This window comes from Leopardus geoffroyi, chromosome C2 (genome assembly GCF_018350155.1).
Source record: "Leopardus geoffroyi isolate Oge1 chromosome C2, O.geoffroyi_Oge1_pat1.0, whole genome shotgun sequence".
Classification (NCBI taxonomy): domain Eukaryota; kingdom Metazoa; phylum Chordata; class Mammalia; order Carnivora; family Felidae; genus Leopardus; species Leopardus geoffroyi.
This window is the reverse complement of record NC_059333.1, coordinates 126371149-126390026: the sequence shown is the minus strand read 5'-3', so window position 1 is coordinate 126390026 and position 18878 is coordinate 126371149. Positions and strand designations below refer to the sequence as shown.

The 18878-nt window shown below is 37.1% G+C and overlaps 1 protein-coding gene across 6 annotated transcripts in view; it reads left to right on the top strand.

Moving 5' to 3' along the window:
* NCK1 (NCK adaptor protein 1) overlaps positions 1–10562 on the top strand; it is a 93345-nt gene extending 82783 nt beyond the window's left edge. For all 6 annotated transcript variants that reach the window (XM_045503539.1, XM_045503540.1, XM_045503541.1 and 3 more), the window contains 2 exons: positions 6954–7666; positions 9635–10562. In XM_045503539.1, coding sequence (XP_045359495.1) covers positions 6954–7666; positions 9635–9829 — 908 coding nt within the window. In that variant the 3' untranslated portion in view covers positions 9830–10562. The remainder of the gene's footprint in view (positions 1–6953; positions 7667–9634) is intronic.
* The last annotated feature ends 8316 nt before the right edge of the window (positions 10563–18878 follow it).

Genomic DNA, 18878 nt, shown 5'->3' with positions numbered 1-18878 from the left:
GGTATAAATCATATAACAAAATGAATCTTTTTAAAGTGTGTTGTACAACCATCATATCTAGTTCCAAACCATTTTTATGACCCCCCCCCCCAAAAAAAAAAAACCCATTCCCATTAAGCGGTCACTACCCATTACCCTCTTTATCCCATGGTAATTGATAATCTGCTTGCTGTCTATCTGGATTTACATTCTGGCTATTTCATGTAAATGGAATCATAAAATATGTTATCTTGTGTCTAGTTTCTTTCACTTGGCCTTCTGTTTTTGAGGTTTATCTGTTGTAGCATATATCAGTGCTTCATTCCTTTTATGGCTGAATAATATTCCATTAAATGGGTATGTACTGTGTTTTGTTTATCCATTAAGCTGTTGATGGACACTTGGGTTGTTTCTACCTTTTGGTTATTGTGTATAGGGAAGCTATGAACATTTGTGTACAAGTATTGGAATATCTGTTTTCAGTTCTTTTGAGTATATACCTAGGAGTGGAATTACTGGATCATATGGTAATTATGTTTTTAACATTGTGAAGAACCATTACAATTGTTTTCCACAGCAGTTGTAACATTTTACACTTTGATCAACAGTGTAAGAAGGGTTCCAGTTTTCCCATATCCTCACCAATACTTGTTATTTTCCTTTTTTGTTGGTTTGGTTTGGTTATAGCTATCCTAATAGGTGTGAAGTGGTATTTCATTTTGGTTTTGATTTGTATTTCCCTAATGACTAATGATGTTGAACATCTTTTCATGTGTTTTTTGGGCATTTGTATATCTTTGTTGGGGAAATGTTTGTTCAAGTGTTTTGTCCATTGTCGAAATAGGTTCTTTTTGTTGCTAGGTTCTAAGTTCTTTAGATGTTCTGGATATAGACTGTAATATTTATTTATTTATTTGTTTATTTAAGAAAGAGCACAAGTGAGCAAGGGGCAGAGAGAGAGAGAAATGGGGCTCACCTGGGGCTCATGCTTTACCCAAAGCGGGGCTCATGCTCACCCGATGTGAAACTCGAACTCATGAACTGTGAGATCATGACCTGAGCCGAAGTAGGATGGTTAACAACTGGGCCACCCAGGTGCCCTATTTATTTATTTTTTATTGCTTATGCTTTTGGGTCAAATCTAAGAATTCATTGCTAATACACAGGTCATGAAGATTTTCCTCTGTGTTTTCTTTGGAGGATTTTAAAGTTTTAACTCTTATATTTGAGTATTTTATCCATTTTGAGTTAATTTTTGTTTGTGAAATAGGAGTCTAACTTCATTCTTTAGCATGTAGATATCCGTTTCTCCTTGTACCATTTGTTAAAGAGACTATTCTTTCCCCCATAAATGGTCTTGGCACCCTTGTTGAAAATCAGTTGACCACAGATGTAGGAATTTATCTTAGGACGCTCAGCTCTATTCTGTTGGTCTATATGTCTGTCCTTTTGTGCCAGTACCACACTGTTTTGAATACTTTGGCTGAGTAGTAAGTTTTGAAATTGGGAAGTGTGAATCCTTCTGTTTTATTTTCATTTTTAAAGATTGTTTTGGTTATTTGGTGTCCCTTGCAATTCCATATGAATTTTAGAATCAGCATTTTCATTTCTGTAAAAAGCATTGGAACTTTGGTAAGAATTACATGGAAGCTGTGGATCACTTTGGTTAGTTATTGCCATGTAAAACTATTAAGCCTTCAAGTCCATAATACAGAATGTCTTACCATTTATTTAGTCTACTTTAATTTCTTTCAGCAGTACTCTGTAGTGTTCAGTATACTGGTTTTGTATCTCCTTGATTAATAAATTTAACCTATGTATTTTATTCTTAATGCTAATATAAATGGAATTGTTTCCTCAATTTCCTCTTCAGATTGTTCACTGCTGCTGTACAGAAATACAACTGGTTTTTGTGTGTTGATTTTGTATCTTGCAACTCTGCTAAATTTGTTTAATGTAACATTTTTTGTGTGTGGATTTTTTTAGGATATTCTCTGTATATGGTTATGTTATCTGCAAGTAAAGATGATTTTACTTCTTCCTTTCTGGTTTGGATGTCTTTTATTTAATTCTCTTGCCTAATTGCCCTGGCTAGCACTTGTAGTACAGTGTTGAATAGAGGTGGGTGAAAGGGCATCCATGTCTTGTTCTTGATCTTAGCTTTCAGTCTTTTACCATTGAGTGTGTTGTTAACTGTAGGTTTTTTTAAATAGATGCCCTTTATGATGTTGAGGAAATTGCCTTATATTCCTAGTTTGCTGATACTCTTTATTGTGAAAGGATGTTAGATTTTATCCATTGCTTTTTCTGTATCAGTTGAGATGATCATGTGGGTTTTTTCCCTCTGTTGTATTAATGTAGTATATAATGTTGATTTTCTTTTTTTTTTTTTTTTTCAACGTTTATTTATTTTTGGGACAGAGAGAGACAGAGCATGAACGGGGGAGGGGCAGAGAGAGAGAGGGAGACACAGAATCGGAAACAGGCTCCAGGCTCCGAGCCATCAGCCCAGAGCCCGACGCGGGGCTCGAACTCACGGACCGCGAGATCGTGACCTGGCTGAAGTCGGACGCTTAACCGACTGCGCCACCCAGGCGCCCCTATAATGTTGATTTTCATATGTTGAACTACTCTTACATTCCTGGGACAAATCACCCTTTATCATGATGTACACTTCGGTTAATATGCTGCTATATTGTTTGCTAGTATAGATTAACCCTGTTTTTGTAAATTCCATATTTGTGAATTGGGCTCCTTGTTAAAACTTATTTATAAGCCCTCAAATCGATAGTTGTGATGCCTTTGTGGACTTGTGCAGAGTGGCAGAAATTTTGAGTTGCCTGATGCACATGTTGTCAGCTGAGGTTGAACAAGGTGATGCTCTGCCTTTTTTGTTTCAGCTCTCATATTGTAAATAAGTGTCCTTTGTGCAGTAGGTTTAGTGCCATGATTTTTGCATTCTTGTGCTTTTAAAAAAGTCTCTATATTGTAGAACTGTCAGTTTCTTTCTTTAATTCTGTCAGTTTTTGCTTTATGTGTCTTGGGGTTCTCTTGTTAGGCATGTATAATATTTGTAATTACTATGTTTTCTTGATGGATTGACCCTTTTATCAATATATAATGTCTGTTTTCATCTTCTGTAACAACTTTTGTCTTGAAGTCTGTGTTGTCTGATACTAACAGACAGCTGTGCCACCCCAGCTCTCTTTTGGTTACCATTGTCATGGACCATCTTTTTCCATCCTTTCATTTTCCAACCTGTCTGTATCTCTGGATCTAAAGTGAGTGCTTATAGATAGCATAGAGTTGGATCTTATTTTTAAATCCATTCTGCCAGTGTCTGTCCCTTTAATCCAGTATTTTAATTCATTTATGTTTAAAGTAATTACCCATAAGGAAGGCCTTCTGCTGTTTTGCTCTTTATTTTCTACAGGTCTTAAGCCTTTTCTCTCCTCATTTCCTGTATTACTGTCTTGTTTTGTAATTGATTTTTTTTTCTGATGTACCATTTTCCCTTCTCATTTCTTTTCTATATATGTTTTAGTATTTCCTTAGTGATTACCGTGAGGATTACCATTAACATCTTAACTTTTTAGCAGTCAAGTTTGAATTAATGGAAATCTAGCTGGTATGCAAAACTATTCCTTTGTAGTTCCATTTTTATACATTGGGTGCCCGTTTACCTAGATTTGAAATTACTGTTTTCTACACTTGTATCTTAACTCATATAGGAAAAAAGGATGTAGAAGCCAAAAGTCTAACACTACTGGCTTTTATATTTATGAATGGAGCTACCTTTACTGTTGTTCTTTATTTCCTCATATGGCTTCAGGTTACTTTTCAGTGTCTTTTCATTTTAGCCTGGAGGACTTTATTTAACATTTCTTGTAGCACAAGTCTAGTGTAACAAACTCCTTCAGTTTTTGTTTATGTAGGAATGTCTTAATTTCTCCTTCATTTCTAAAGGGCAGTTTTGCTAATTATAGAATTCTTGGTTGACAGTTTTCTAGTATCAGATTCTACCCCCTTCCTAAGGTTTGATGTTGCTTCTAATTGTGCATTGTTGTTTGCTTGTTCAGTGACTTCCCTGAACTGTTTTTGTAAACTCTGTATTCTTTGTCGTGTGTGGCCTCTGAAGGTGCTGTTCTGTCTTTTCCTTCCTTCAGTCTGTCTGTTCCTTATCCTGGTCATTGTCCCTTACCCCAACGTGCTGCATCAATTAAATGATTTCAGTAAAAGAATGGGAATGTTCCAGGTCCAGTGAAACCAAGGCAAGCCATTGTGCCAGTCCTTCACGTGGCTGCCAGACAGGTTGAAACTCACAATCACAATTCTTTGAGAATAAGCTCCCTCTGGCATTAGAAGTGCCAGTTGCTGTCCTCAAAGCCATTGTGGGCAGGCAATTTGAAATGCCACAGCATTCTCTTCAGAGCAGCAGCTTTTTTCACTACGCCTTGCCCTAGTTTTTGTAAGGTTTTTCTAAGTTTTTTTTTTTTTTTTTTACTAGATTCCAGAGTGCTGCAAAAGTTTATTCTGACAGTATCTGCCAGCTTATTAATTAGTTTTTTGGATAGATGGAGCCCTAGAATTAATTCCCTGTTCTACCAGAAATCTCTGATGTGAGGATTTTTCAGGATGATATCATGAATACCACAAGTAAGGAAGTTGGGAGGGAGGGAGTTGATTTATGGTTATGGGAGAGGCTAGTTTCATTTGGAAAAGAATGTTGTACTTGAGGTGCTAAGAGTACAATCTGGTAGATGTATAGCAATGTCTGAATTGTAGTGCTTGAATTCCACAAAGAGCTTAAAACTGCAAAGAGACCTTGGAGCTTTCTATATAGAAGTTATGGAAGCTGAAAGTATAAGATTTCTTTGAAGTAGAGCGGAAGTCCAGGCACTGTATCTTGGGAAACACTTTTCAACTATAAGGAATCATTCACTTTTTCATTCAGCAAACATTCACTTTGTTCCTATTACTAGTGTGGGCACTGGAGATACAAAGGTACTAAGATCTAGTTTTCTAGTTTTCTGTCTTCAAGAAACAAGTATGATGCAATTTTATAACAAGGTTTAGAGGAGCCCAGACAGATGCACACAAGAATATTTAGTCACTAGGGAATGCAGGAGGCTTTTAGGGAAGTTAAAAGAGACAACAGTAGAGAGAGTAATCTGTGATCTTGGTTGCCACATAAAGAGTTTGAAAAGAATGAGGACTCTAAAAGGTACTGATTTGGCAGTAAAGAAATGACACAGTTTTTATAAGAATGGTTTAATGAGTGGATTTTGTAGAATGGTAAAGATTAAAGGACCAGATCATAAGGAGTTAGGGAATGAGTGCTTGAGTGGTAAAGAAGTTGAAGGGGGGGCACCTGGGTGGCTCAGTCAGTTAAGCATCCGACTTCAGCTCAGGTCATGATCTCATGGTTCCTGGGATCGAGCCCCGTGTCAGTCCTGTGCTGACAGCTCAAAGTCTGGAGCCTGCTTTGGATTCTGTGTCTCCCTGCCTCTCTCTGCCCTTCCCCTGCTTGTGTTCTGTCTCTGTCTCAAAAATAAATATTAAAAAAATTTTTTTTAAGTTGAAGGAAAAAACACCTTTTTAACAGTTTTTTTAAATGTTTCTTTCTCTTTTGAGAGAGAGACAGAGTGCGAGCAGGGGCAGGGGCAGAGAGAGAGGGAGACACAGAATCTGAAGCAGGTTCTAGGCTCTGAGCTGTCAGCACAGAGCCCGACATGGGGCTCGAATCCACGAATGGCGAAATCATGACCTGAACCGAAGTCTTGGCGCTTATCTAACTGCGCTACCCAGGCACCCCAGGGAGACACCTCCTTAAAGAATGGTGTAGTTCAAGAGGAGTAGCAGAGTTGAAGTAACTTTATTTTGGAATAGAAGTGGTCTGAGTTTGATTTTAGACAGTAGAAGGGAATAAGAAGGAGGAAAGCAAGGATGGTCAAGAGTCCCAAAAGCAGCAGGAACAATGGTATTTAAGAACCCAGAAGGATCGGAAGTTGAAAACTTGCATGAAGAAAAAGAGGGTAATAAAGAGTTATAAGATAGAAGGTTTGAGAAACTTTTTAAATGCCTTTTTAAATAACTTTTTCAAGTTCTGTCAGTAAAAACACAACACAAAATTATGTGTAAGAAATGATCAGCAGTGAAAATGCACGACCAAAGTTGATGTAGCATATATTTAGGGTGATAATATTCTTTGGTGCTTTTCCCACTTCTTTCAACAAATATATATTAGGCATCTACCATGTACTAAACATTTTCTAAGATTCTTGGTGTGATATTTGTGAACAAAGTAAAAAAAAAAAAAATCCTGTCCTTGAGGAGCATACTTGTGAATAGTGTGAGGGAAACAAACAAGTAAATAATATATTATTTTAAAATAAACATAATGAGTTAAATAGGGACACATGGATCTGGGAACTAAGAAAGCGAATGGAAGGAGTACCCAGACATAACTACAATTTTATATTGCATATCAAGTTGTAATTTGTTGTTCTATTTCAGTACAGCTAATTGTAGAATCAAGGTTAATAAAATAAAACAATAATATGGGTTTGGTGGAGCCTTCATTACTTATGTTGTAGATGTGAGAGAAATCATCTATATTTACATTTGGAAGAATTCTTGTTAATTTAGGAAAACTGTCATTATGTTACACAATTATTTCAGCACCTTTGGTGAAAGAAAAGATGAGAAGGTAAACTGTCATACAATAACTGCATTTACATGTTTGGTTATGAAAAGAGAATTTATGAAGGAAGTCAAAAGGTACAAACCTCCAGTTATAAACAAGTCATGGAGATGTAAAAAGAAAGGGGAAAAAAAGAAGAAAGAAATTTGTTATCTAACTTTAAAGGCTGAAAAGAACTACAGAGTTGAGGATATTTTTTAATAATGAATGAATTGGGTTTTTCGGTTATCATTGTCTTATAATCTCTTATTACTCTTTTTTATATCAACAGGCATTGGAAAAGTGAAACGAAAACCTAGTGTGCCAGATTCTGCATCTCCTGCTGATGAAAGCTTTGTTGACCCAGGGGAACGCCTCTATGACCTCAATATGCCTGCTTATGTGAAATTTAACTACATGGCAGAGAGAGAAGATGAATTATCATTGATAAAAGGGACAAAGGTTATTGTCATGGAGAAATGCAGTGATGGGTGGTGGCGGGGTAGCTACAATGGACAAGTTGGATGGTTCCCTTCAAACTATGTAACTGAGGAAGGCGACAGTCCTTTGGGTGACCATGTGGGTTCCCTGTCAGAGAAATTAGCAGCAGTTGTCAATAACCTAAATACTGGGCAAGTATTGCATGTGGTACAGGCTCTTTACCCATTCAGTTCGTCCAATGATGAAGAACTTAATTTTGAGAAAGGAGATGTAATGGATGTTATTGAAAAACCTGAAAATGACCCTGAATGGTGGAAATGCAGGAAGATCAATGGAATGGTTGGTCTGGTGCCAAAAAACTATGTTACCATTATGCAGAATAATCCATTAACCTCAGGTTTGGAACCATCACCTCCGCAATGTGATTACATTAGGCCTTCACTCACTGGAAAATTTGCTGGCAATCCATGGTATTATGGGAAGGTCACCAGGCATCAAGCAGAAATGGCATTAAATGAAAGAGGGCATGAAGGTGATTTCCTCATTCGTGATAGTGAATCTTCGGTAAGTTGGTTTTCAAAGGTAAATGGAAATAGAGCTCTGAGTAGTAAAAAATAAATAAATAGAAAATTGGAGAGGTTCAGTTGCTTCCCTAAAATTAGGCAGTAAGTTGGGACATAAACTTAACATGTTCCAAAGCTAAAGTCAGTGTTGTTTCCAACCTTATTTTGAATAAAATATACCCCAGCAGTGATACCTCACTGGATTATTCAGCCTTATTTAAGTCTGTTGGTCTTGCATTTCTGAAATACCTTCTATCGCATTAAACTGAAAAATGGAGAAAGTTGAACCCTGGATTCTTCATTCAGAGTAAAGCAATGCAGTAGACTAAACTGGGAAAACATGTCTTAAATTGCATATTGGATGCACTGTCATCCTTCTAGTAAAGAAAATCCATAAATTAAAACAATTGAGATTTAAGTTTCTTCATAAATTGGTTGTTTGGAAGTTGGAATACACTTATTATTTACCTGAAAAACCTATTTTAATACTCAATGTATTTGAAATGCATTTACAATAAAAGATATTTTTATTCTAGCACTAGTAAAACTATAAAACCACAAAAATTGAAAGAAAATAGCTATATGGGCTCTTGGTTAGGGTATTAGAAATTTGATGATACTTATTTCCGTTTAAAATGGTCTTTATTTTTCCTTTTAAAAGGATACCACTACTTTTCCACTTTTCAAATCATTAGTATTGGCTTTGTTTCTGTGTATCTGGTTGTACAGAGATGAAGGTGTGATTGTGCAAAAGACTGAAAGTCAGAAGAAAACCTGTCTGGTGTGAGTGTGTGCACACTCATATGATGTGTCTATATTTAAGAGGGAGGGAGGAAAGAAGAGGGAGAAATCAAGGCTAATTGAACTGCTTGATATAAAGTTCAGGAAATGTAACCCCTCAGGAAGAGCAGGATTGATAATAGGGAAGAGTGGTGGGATTTGTTTTCTGTTAGATGCCTGACCTGGTCCTGCTTTCTAGGACAAGCAGTGGGTAATAGGGGTTAGGAAGGGAGTGACCCTAGAGCAGGTAGTAAGAGTAACCATACAAATAGGGTATTTCCAGGAAGCCCACTGTTCGAAACTTTGGCAGTAACTATATAAATGGAGGCTTTTAGACTGTTCAGGAAAGTGTTAGGTTAAAAAAACCAAACAAACAAAAAAACCCAGAAAGTAGCTTGATTGCAGAATACTATGTATTTTCTTGTGGTGGGTAATTGAGCACGGATATTAGCCAAAATACACCATTTTACCAGTAGAATTTTTAAAGTAAAGGTCTCAAACAGGCATATTTTCTTTGACCTGAGCAATATTTTTAAACATTTGAATTTGTATTTAAATATTGAGATTTATTATAAAAATTCAGATGACAGACTTCCTTTTGAAATTGGAGGGCCTGCCAACATTGCCTATATTCCTATAAAGCAGCAATCACAGCTAAGTGGATTGGCCTTTGGATTGGCCATGGACTGTTGTTCCTCCTTGTCTGTCCACTCTGACTTGTTTACATGTCTTTTTCCCCTTGTAGGCATTTGAGTTTATGATTTCTCATTAGTGTCTTACTGTCTGAGAATTCAGAGCATTATCTCAGTCTGTAGGATAGCCTACTATTAGCCCACGTTTTCTCATGTGTTGCTCCAATAGTCTGATAGGAGAAAAGCTAGCTCTTGTGTCCCAGATGTTAAACTAAAGGATTTGCTGGTGGGTGTTAGAGCATATTATTTAAGAGACTTTGGAGTCTGCTTGAGTTTGAATCCTGCTCTCTTATTAACTAGATGGATGATTTTTAGTTTCTCTTGGCCTCAATTTTGTCATCTCTAAAATAGGTTTGTTAGAAGTTGTAAAGGAGATAATCTATGTAAATAATTTAATTAGAGCCTTAGTAAGTGCTCAGATTTTAGCTATTAGTTTAATATAAAAATGGTAATAGATGTCTTTCATAATGTTTACCCTACCTGTTTTTTTCTTTTAGCCAAATGATTTCTCTGTATCACTAAAAGCACAAGGGAAAAACAAGCATTTTAAAGTTCAACTAAAAGAGACTGTCTACTGTATTGGGCAGCGTAAATTCAGCACCATGGAAGAACTTGTAGAACATTACAAAAAGGCACCAATTTTTACAAGTGAACAAGGAGAAAAACTGTATCTTATCAAGCATTTGTCATGATAATACTGACCAGAAGTGACTGCTACACAGCTATAATTCGTCACATAATTGAAGACTGAGAAAATGTCAGTCCAGTCATGCTTGATTGGAAATTGCTTTCTAACTCTACATGAGAATGACTATAATACATAAGTATTTTTATTATAACTCAGCCCATACATATATACTACATATGCAAAGCATCTGCACAAAGCAATTCCTTATCCTTGGTCTTCTTTTTTATTGTTTTCTTTGCTGTTTTTCTTTTTGCTTCTAATATTAAGGTTTTATATTTTGAGAAAATGATGCAGATCAGAAGTCTTTATATGGAAGAATTTATTGGTTTTTTTTTTTTCCTTTATTTCCCTGTAAGGGACCATGTTAGTCATTTCTGCAGTGGTTTCTCTTCATACAAAATTATTATATCATTATATGGCATATGCTAAAATAAATTTCATGGAGAATGTTGATCTTTTCTGTGACTAAATAGCAATAATAAATGGAAAATTAGAAATTATTTTCAGGTATTTGTTGTAAGCCATTGTAAATATCAAGTATGTTGTGTCTCCCATTTTAAAAAAATTATTGTCTTCATTGTAAAGCAAAACAAATGGGATATAGGTTAGAAAATATGTCTTGTATACTTTTAATTTACAGCTATTGGAAACAAAAATCTCTGAATTTCTAAGATTTTTTTGAGGGGGTGCTTCTTTCTTAACTGGTTATTCAGGAGAATAAAACAGTGTCTGAGATATTTAGCTTTTCAAACTCTAAGTGGATGCTTTAGTGTTATATTATTCTTTCTCTGTTGTTATTTTACCAAGGCATCTTGTTTTGGGGTATGTTTATATCTATGTCAGTGTGAAAAAAAGCTGTGGCCAAATGTTGGGAAAATAGGAGGCAGTGAGTTACTTGGTTTCTTCCCACCTCTGAACATCAGTAATTACCAGGCATGGTATTTCTACTATTTTCATTTCCTGAACCTTTTAGCTTTGAGTTTTGTCGACTGAGATACTAAAATTGATTATACCTGAGGAAAAAATGGAATGTGCCAAATGGTTAGAGAAAGTTATTTTTAAGATCTTACTTTTGCAGGGGTTTCTATTAGGTTTTTGTTTACTAACAAGCAGAAGTTTTGGGAGACTACTCTGGAATATTGAATCTACTTCTGCAGGTCACAGAAGAAAGAAAGCTGTATTTTGTGGTGTGGTCTTAGCTCCCCAACCCCTCATTATTAATTCTGGAATTTAAATTTAAGCAAAGTAATCTTCAGTATTTTAATTAAAATGCTTACTAAAGCCATATAACTTACTAGGAAATCATACGATATTTTCAAAAACTCCCCAGTGCTGCCTAAGCAAATAAATGTTTCTGTTCTTCAGTATGTTCTAGATAAGCATTTCATACAACAAAATTACTGATGTTAAAATTGAAGTTGTCCAATTCATGAGGTTTCTGGTTTTGTGTTTTTAAAATTATTTTAAATATTTTTTTATTCTTTAATTCTTAAAATCATTTAAAGACTTACATTGCCACTGGGTGGCAGCCCTGGCTTCTCCCACTAAGTAACAGGAGTCTGCAAATATAATTAAGACATCGATGTACAATATTTCATTTTCATCACATCTGCTTTTAAAAGCTTTTCAGTTCATATTTCATTATCTTTGTCAGTCTCCCTTTTTTATTAAGATTATTAGTGGACAAGTGTAATGGAAATAAAAGTCATGTATACATACCTTTTTTGCTATAAAATCACTTGAAGTTGAGAATAGTTTTAAAGTGGTTATAAATATGACTAGGTAGTAAACAACTTTTTATTTACTTTTAAACATTTGACAATGCTTTCTTTTTCTCCATTTTCCCCCAGTCTTTTTTTTTTTTTTAATCAATTAATACTTTGTATCACAGTCACGAACTATTTATAGCAAACTCTGCTGAGCTTATGTTAAGGATTTTGAGAAAGCAGCTAGGAATGGAGTAACAGTGGAAGTAGATTGCACATTTCTGTGCCACAGTTAGATTTATAATAACTAGAGGGTTCCCAGATAGCCCCTATGACCATGTTAACAAGCACTGCGTTTACTCATCTTTAGCTCATCAGAGTTGGGCATCTGATTGTTCAACAAAACAGAGCTTGAACAGCATCCAGTAGGTGAGGCAGGCAGAGCAGGCTGTATAACTCTTCCCATTTGTCAAAGCAGACAAGAGAAAACCTATTCCACACAGATATAAAAGGTATCATCATTCATCTTTTCTTTTTCTGTTGCCACATTTTTCTTCTTCCAAGTCCTATAGTTTCTCAAGACCAGGTGGATTTGCACCAGGTGGCCTGCAAATGCCAGGGAGATGATGAGCCAATAATATCTATTGTGTGCTCTTGTTATTATGGGATGAAAACCTCACTGGGAACTGTGGAATTTTGTACTTAAATGTTTTATCAGTTTTTTAAAAGTCTTAAACCGGTCTTTACATCAATGGCTATTTTTATAAGCATGAATTTTATTTGGAGCAATTTTAAGAAGAAGGAAAAAAACCTTAGAAAACATGTACATAGCTAGCTAGTAGCAGGACTTTATTGGAAACCAGGTTTCCTTATTCCCAGCCTGGTACATCCTGTATCATACCACATTGCCCTCTGTGTGCTTGCTTTAGACTAAGGAGAGTTCTGGGAAGAGCAGTATTACAGAGATTTTCTTCCACATAGAAGGAGACACTTGGCCATCAATTTAAACACAGATAACACACACACATAACCCTGCCCAACCCACTTCTATAAATAACTTCTCCAAAATCTTGGAAGAACTTATTTCAGGACTTTATATAAGTTCAATAATGAATAGCTTTTTGCAGTAGCTGTTAATTGGTCATAAGTTGTTAGGATTCAGCTGGATATATATGAACACATATAATGTATCTTTTACTATGAACAGTAACACAGGTGCGTAGTGTAATTCAAGACAGTGTCACAGGTTTATCACTGAAAACAGGAAGACTAATCCATTGCTATTGCTGGAAGAAGAAAAAGGCCTAGCAGATGAGTAACTTGGGTTGTTAGGAAAAGACCATCCTTATAGATCTGTGGCACATAAATTATCTCCAGCTTTAATGCTCTCATTCTGTCATCTAATACAGAGATTGCAAAGAAGTAGGGGCACTACTGTCAGCTTAAAGTACTTTTGTGAGAATTAGGAAACCTCTTTCTCCTGCCCCATCAATGCAAGCCCAGCCTTTTTCCTTGTTGAAAAGTCCCAAATTTCATCACTACCCCTTTCCCACACCTTGGCCAGGTGCCCTGTTCAGCGTACAGCCAAATAGGAATACAGCCCACTGTATTCCCAGAATAAAGCCCAATGCTTTAAAAAGTCATTGTTAACATTTAAAAATTGGGGAATTTCACATAAAATTCAGAATTCTGGTTTACCTTGAATAATAAGCTGGCAATCCTAGAGTTGAATTCCCACAAGGTGACTATTGGATAGAACCTAATGTGAATGGTCCCCTTATGTTTACTGATGTACATGGTAAAGAACAAAAGCCCCCCCAAAACTCTAATAATCTACTTCCCAACCTTTACCCCCCCCAGTTCATGTTTCCAAATGTAGTTTTTGTTAGACCCTATCTTTCCTGTAACATGGATTTTTTTGGTTTAGAATCTGGAAACTCATTTTTCAGAAACACCTCAGATGCAATGTCCAAATCAACAAATTAGAAATGTAGTATTACAACATGCTTTAACTTACTCATCTTTAATATCATGGTTTTATACCTGTAGTTATTTCTTCCTTAAAGGACATTTGATACAAGAGAAATGACATCTTCATTTTATGTTCTGAAGAGCATCCAGTGGACTTTTTAAAAAAATACAACATTACTGCTAGGGAAAACCATTATTTGATTCTACTCTGGGCAAGTAGGAAGCTTCTGTGTTCTCATAAGCTGGTTCTATTGGTTCAGCAAGTTTATCTGATTCAACTCTCTCATCTTCTAAACACGGGCAAACCAGTATGCTATGCATACTCCACACCCTAATTTCTTGTTACAGGACCTAAACCAAGTGACCAAGGAACCGAAATACATTTTTCTAGTTTACTAACGAGATGTTCTTTTGATCTGAAAGTGTACACCATTTGCCAAGACTTTTTTGTTTAAGGAGTAGAACCTAAAATGAAATTGTGAGATTTTGAAGGACAGAAGGAGTTTCAATTATAATTGGCCGTGTTCATAGAGGTAAATGTTTTAAGCCAAAGTGCCCTTTTAAAAATATGTTTGTTGGCCAGAACACTTTCATTATCAAATATTTCAGAATTGGCCTGTTGCCTACAGTGGCATAGCACATTTAATTTACCTACCGGTCTGGCTTGTTTTTAAATGTTTCTCTCAAATTACTTTTTAAGCTGTTTTTAAAACTAGGTAAAGCTGGACTCAGCATTTTGTAATATTGCTAATTTTATTTGTAGTTATAACCACAGAAGATAAAAAGAGTAGCCAATTTCCTTTATTTCATGTTTTCTGGTACCTTTTGGAGTCATAATGACTGAAGTAGGAAAACATAAATAGACAAAATGGACATCTAAGGTAAAGATATCTAGTTGGTTTAAATAAATTTCTGGGCTGGCTCTACAAAAATCTGTATCTGGAAAAGTTGCAGATAGCCTTTGGGAAATTATGGGGATGGGTGGGTTCCAGAATAAGACTGACGTGTTCTCTATTTTGGAGGAATGATTATTAATTGATTTTCTTGAATTCTTTAGAAGAAATTTGTAATCCCTGAATATTCAAGCCTGTTGTTTCTAGGAGAGTGTAATGCCAAATTTTACTTGTTTTGATATGTTTTCTAGATTATAGATAACGAGGATGTTACAGAAAACAAATACTGATTTCCTTGGGGCATATTCTAATCACTTGGTGCCGAGACGAAAAAAATAATTTTTGAATTGTTACATCTGTGTATGATTGTGTGTCAGTGTTTAGCTTTTGGAGATATTTATCCATCCATCTAACCAACTCACCACAAATATTTGCTTAAGTATCAAGAGTTCTGAGCTAGCAATGTTATAGTGAAGAAAATAGACAAAGTTGTCTAAAAGTTGTCATAAAACTTACCTTTCTAGTGATGCCTGATGGAGAAGTGCTCTAAAGAAAGAATAGATCATCAGGTTGTGGGGGTTGAGAGTAAGAGTGAGGTGTTAATTTACATAGGGTGATTAAAGGAAGCCTCTGATAAAAAAAAAAAAAAATTTGACCTTTAGGGCACCTGGATGGCTAAATTGGTTGAATGTCCGACTTCAGCTCTGGTCACGATTTCACCGTTCATGAGTTTGAGCCTTGCATCAGGCTCTGCGCAGAGCCCGCTTCGGATCCTTTGTCCCCCTTTCTCTCTGCCCCTCCTCCACTCATGCTTGCGCTTTCTCTTAAAAATAAACATTTTTTTAAAAAATTGACCTTCGAGCATAGTGTGCTCCACTTAATAGAATCATTGACAACTCACTGGGGTTATACCAGTGGTTGAGTGAAAATACAGTAACCATAATCATTTGAAAATTGTATTACGATGCTCACTTTTTTTTTTTGTAAAATTTTTAATGTGTAATTTTGAGAGAGACAGGGAGACACAGAATCCGAAGCAGGCTCCAGGCTTGGAGCTGTCCGCACAGAGCCTGACGGGCTCGAACTCACGTATCGTGAGATCATGACCTGACCGAAGTCAGATGCCTAACCGACTGAGCCGCCCACGTGCCCCACGATCTCACTATTCTTGAGTTCGAATCCCACAGCAGGCTCCACACTGACAGTGCAGAGCCTGCTTGGGATTTTCTCTTTCTCTCTCACTCTGCCTTTCTCCCGCTCTTTCTCTCAAAAATAAACAAACTTAAAAAAATTGAGACTGGATTAGAACTAAATGTTAGATGTACTAAAAACACAGGACTTAAATACTTAGAAATCCCGGAAAAGGGAAGGGAACTACTCTGTGCCAAGAAGGTCAAGGAATGGTTTTTGGAATGAAGTAATTGATCATGCAGTCTATGCCAGGGCACCAGGACCTATCTTGCACAACCTTAACAGTGAGTGCTTCAAATTTTGCACCCTACTGCCCCTTGCTTCATTCTAGTCCCTGCCCTACAGGACTCAGAGGGCTTTTTAGGGATCTCTTCTTTGACCATCAACCTCCTAATCCCTACCCACTGCCTCTCTTACCTTTCCATAAAAACTTATCTCCTTTCCTTTTCTTCCATAATTAAATATCAAATAGTTGAGTGGCAAATAGTGTAACAAAAAAAATTCCTATTTCTAGACTGTACTTGCTTATGGTAGGAAATAGTTTTGTTTTTCCATCAGTTCGTTTTCAGACCTAGATGATCCTTCAACTCTGGAAAGCAGTAGACATTAACCTGAGAAGTGCAGGAAACAGATTAAAGGATAGTTTGGCTTGGGCATGTTACATAGACAAGAGACCACAACCAGCTAATGAGAAGGAATAGAAAGAAGTACCTCAAAGTCTGAAGAGGAAAGGCAAGATCAGTGTGGGGATATCTAGTCTAGGCCAGGATAAGAACTAGGTGAAGCACAGCCCTCCAGAAGTCCTCGCTAATGGCAGGCCCAAGCAGAGGTGGATGGTCTGAGTTCCTTGAGTCATGAACCAGTCCTGACAAGAGACTGTCATTCAAAAGCTGTGGCAGGCAGGTAGCATTAGCCCTCAGTGTCCCTTGAGTGTGCTGAGCCCACGACAGAGACTCTCCTTGCAGTGACTTGTGAAGGATTGGTAGGCAATACTGCCTTGTCAGCATGGCAGACAGGCATCTTAACAGGGACTCATAGTGCTTAACTATCCTAAGACCCAAAGTCTGATGAATAACTCTCCTTCCCCCACAGCATAAGTAAATAAGTGTTTTTCTGTCTCATTTTCTGTTTACTTACCTTTTCCTTTCCATTCTCCTGTATTCCCTGCAACTTTTCAATCCTTGGGCCTGGCTCATGCCATTCTCCCAGTTGGAATGCTAAACTGAATGCATCTCTCTGACCCAAATCTAAATTGGTAGATCCTTAGGATTCCCTATTGAGATTTGTCTATTCCCTAAAACCATTGCTAATCTCTGGGATCACTCACCACACTGTGCTCCTCAAACACATTACAGGACAGTAAGGTGAATGACAGGGACGTGGAGTTATGCAAACCTTGGTTGGAATTCCTGTCTCCATCCCTGACAGGCTCTCTGATATACAGTAAATAAATTTCTCTGAGCCCTCTGTCCTAATCTGAAAAGTTGGAAATCAAATCTTACCTCGCAAGTCTGTTGTATAAAACATGGAAATGTTTATGGTTGTGGAAAGTCTTTAAGACAATTCCCAGCACATAGTAGATACCCAGTACCCGTTGACTTTTATTGTTAGCTTTTAACACATGGAGATTGTGGGCAGAAGGGGATTTAGGATAGAGGAATTAGGAAACCAGGACTGGGAGAACAAAGATAAAACTGGGGACAGGTGGTGAGGCTAGCATATATGAAGCACTCCCAAATTGGGGTGTGTCTAGACCCAAAGGCAAAGGGAACCAGTATCAGATGCCAGGAGAGCAGTGAGAGACTGTACAATCAGTTGGTGACCAGAGGTCAGGACACAGATGTGGCCACTGACTCACATTGCTGGGATCAAGGAGAGTATCCACCAAGTGTTCTCGACCATGATGTAGTAAAAAAAAAAAAATATATATATATATATATATATACACATATATATAGCTAATATTTACTGTAGACTTACTTTGCTGTACACCATTCTAAGTGTACCATCTCACTTAGTCCTCACAACAGTGCTAAGAATTAGGTACTATTATAATTGAGGACACTAAAACAGACTGTTCAGATGAGTTGCCTAAAAAACAGCTAGTAAGTGGCAGATCCCAGATGCCAATCGATTGTGTCTCTAGAGCCCATTCTTTTAACTACTACCCTCTAATAGAGATCTTGAACTGGAAGCCTTTCTTTGCTGATCCAGGGGCCAAACCATAAGATGGGGAGCTGGAAAGGGCTAGCTAGCAGAGCTAACCAAAGGGCTAGTTTAATTAGAGTAAACTACTGTATTTTTTAAAAGATTTTATTTTTAAGTAATCACCCAATGTGGGGCTCGAACCAACAACCCTGAGATCAAGAGTCACATCTGCCACTGACTAAGCCAGCCAGCCACCCCTGTGTTTATTGTTAACATTATTAATATTACAAATGGTTAATACAGCTTTGTGAAGACTACTGATTTCCTGGCACTGGGCTAATTTGTTTTGTCTGTATTCTTTAATCCCACAACTACTATGTAAAATATTGTCTATTGTGTTAATGAAAACATGAGGTTTATGGAGTTGCTTTCTTCCCCTTCACATCAAAGGAGTACTACTTTTCCCATCCACTTCTCAACCTACAACTATCTTCTGATCCAAGCTCTCCACTGAAACTCCTCTTAGTGAGATTACAATGGCCTTCCTGGTGCTAAATCCAGGGGACATTTTTAAACGATCAGTTCAGTGACGCTTCTGCATTCCCCCTTGATTTCTCCATCCTTCATCATTTCCAGGACCATAGTTTGTTCCAGGGCTATTTCTGTGACCTATTTTTTCTCCCTGTTTCTTTTTTCTTGTGCTGGTTCTTATACGTGAGTCTTCTCCAGGAACACATCCACATGTCTCCTTAATGTACATACTCTCCTTGAATGTTCTCACCCACTTCCTGGTCTCAGCTACCACTGGAATGCTGAAGGTAGGGGAAATGGCACCATACCCTTGACACCCCCATGGACTTGAGACAAAGATCGTTAACATACTTAGACTGCAGCTGCCCCATAAGCATCTCAAGTTGCAGTGTATCAAGCTTAACACATGCAACCTTTTACTGTACCACCCTCAACCCTGCCTGGCTTTAAACCACCTCTCCCTCCTCCTTTCCATTATTTCAATTGAGGTGCTGTCATCCACCCAGTTACTCAAACCTAGAACTTGAAAGTCATGTTCTCCCTCTCCACCCTCCTAATCCATTCTAAATCTAAGAGCTGTCAGTTCTACCTCCTTCATCTTTTGAATTTAGTC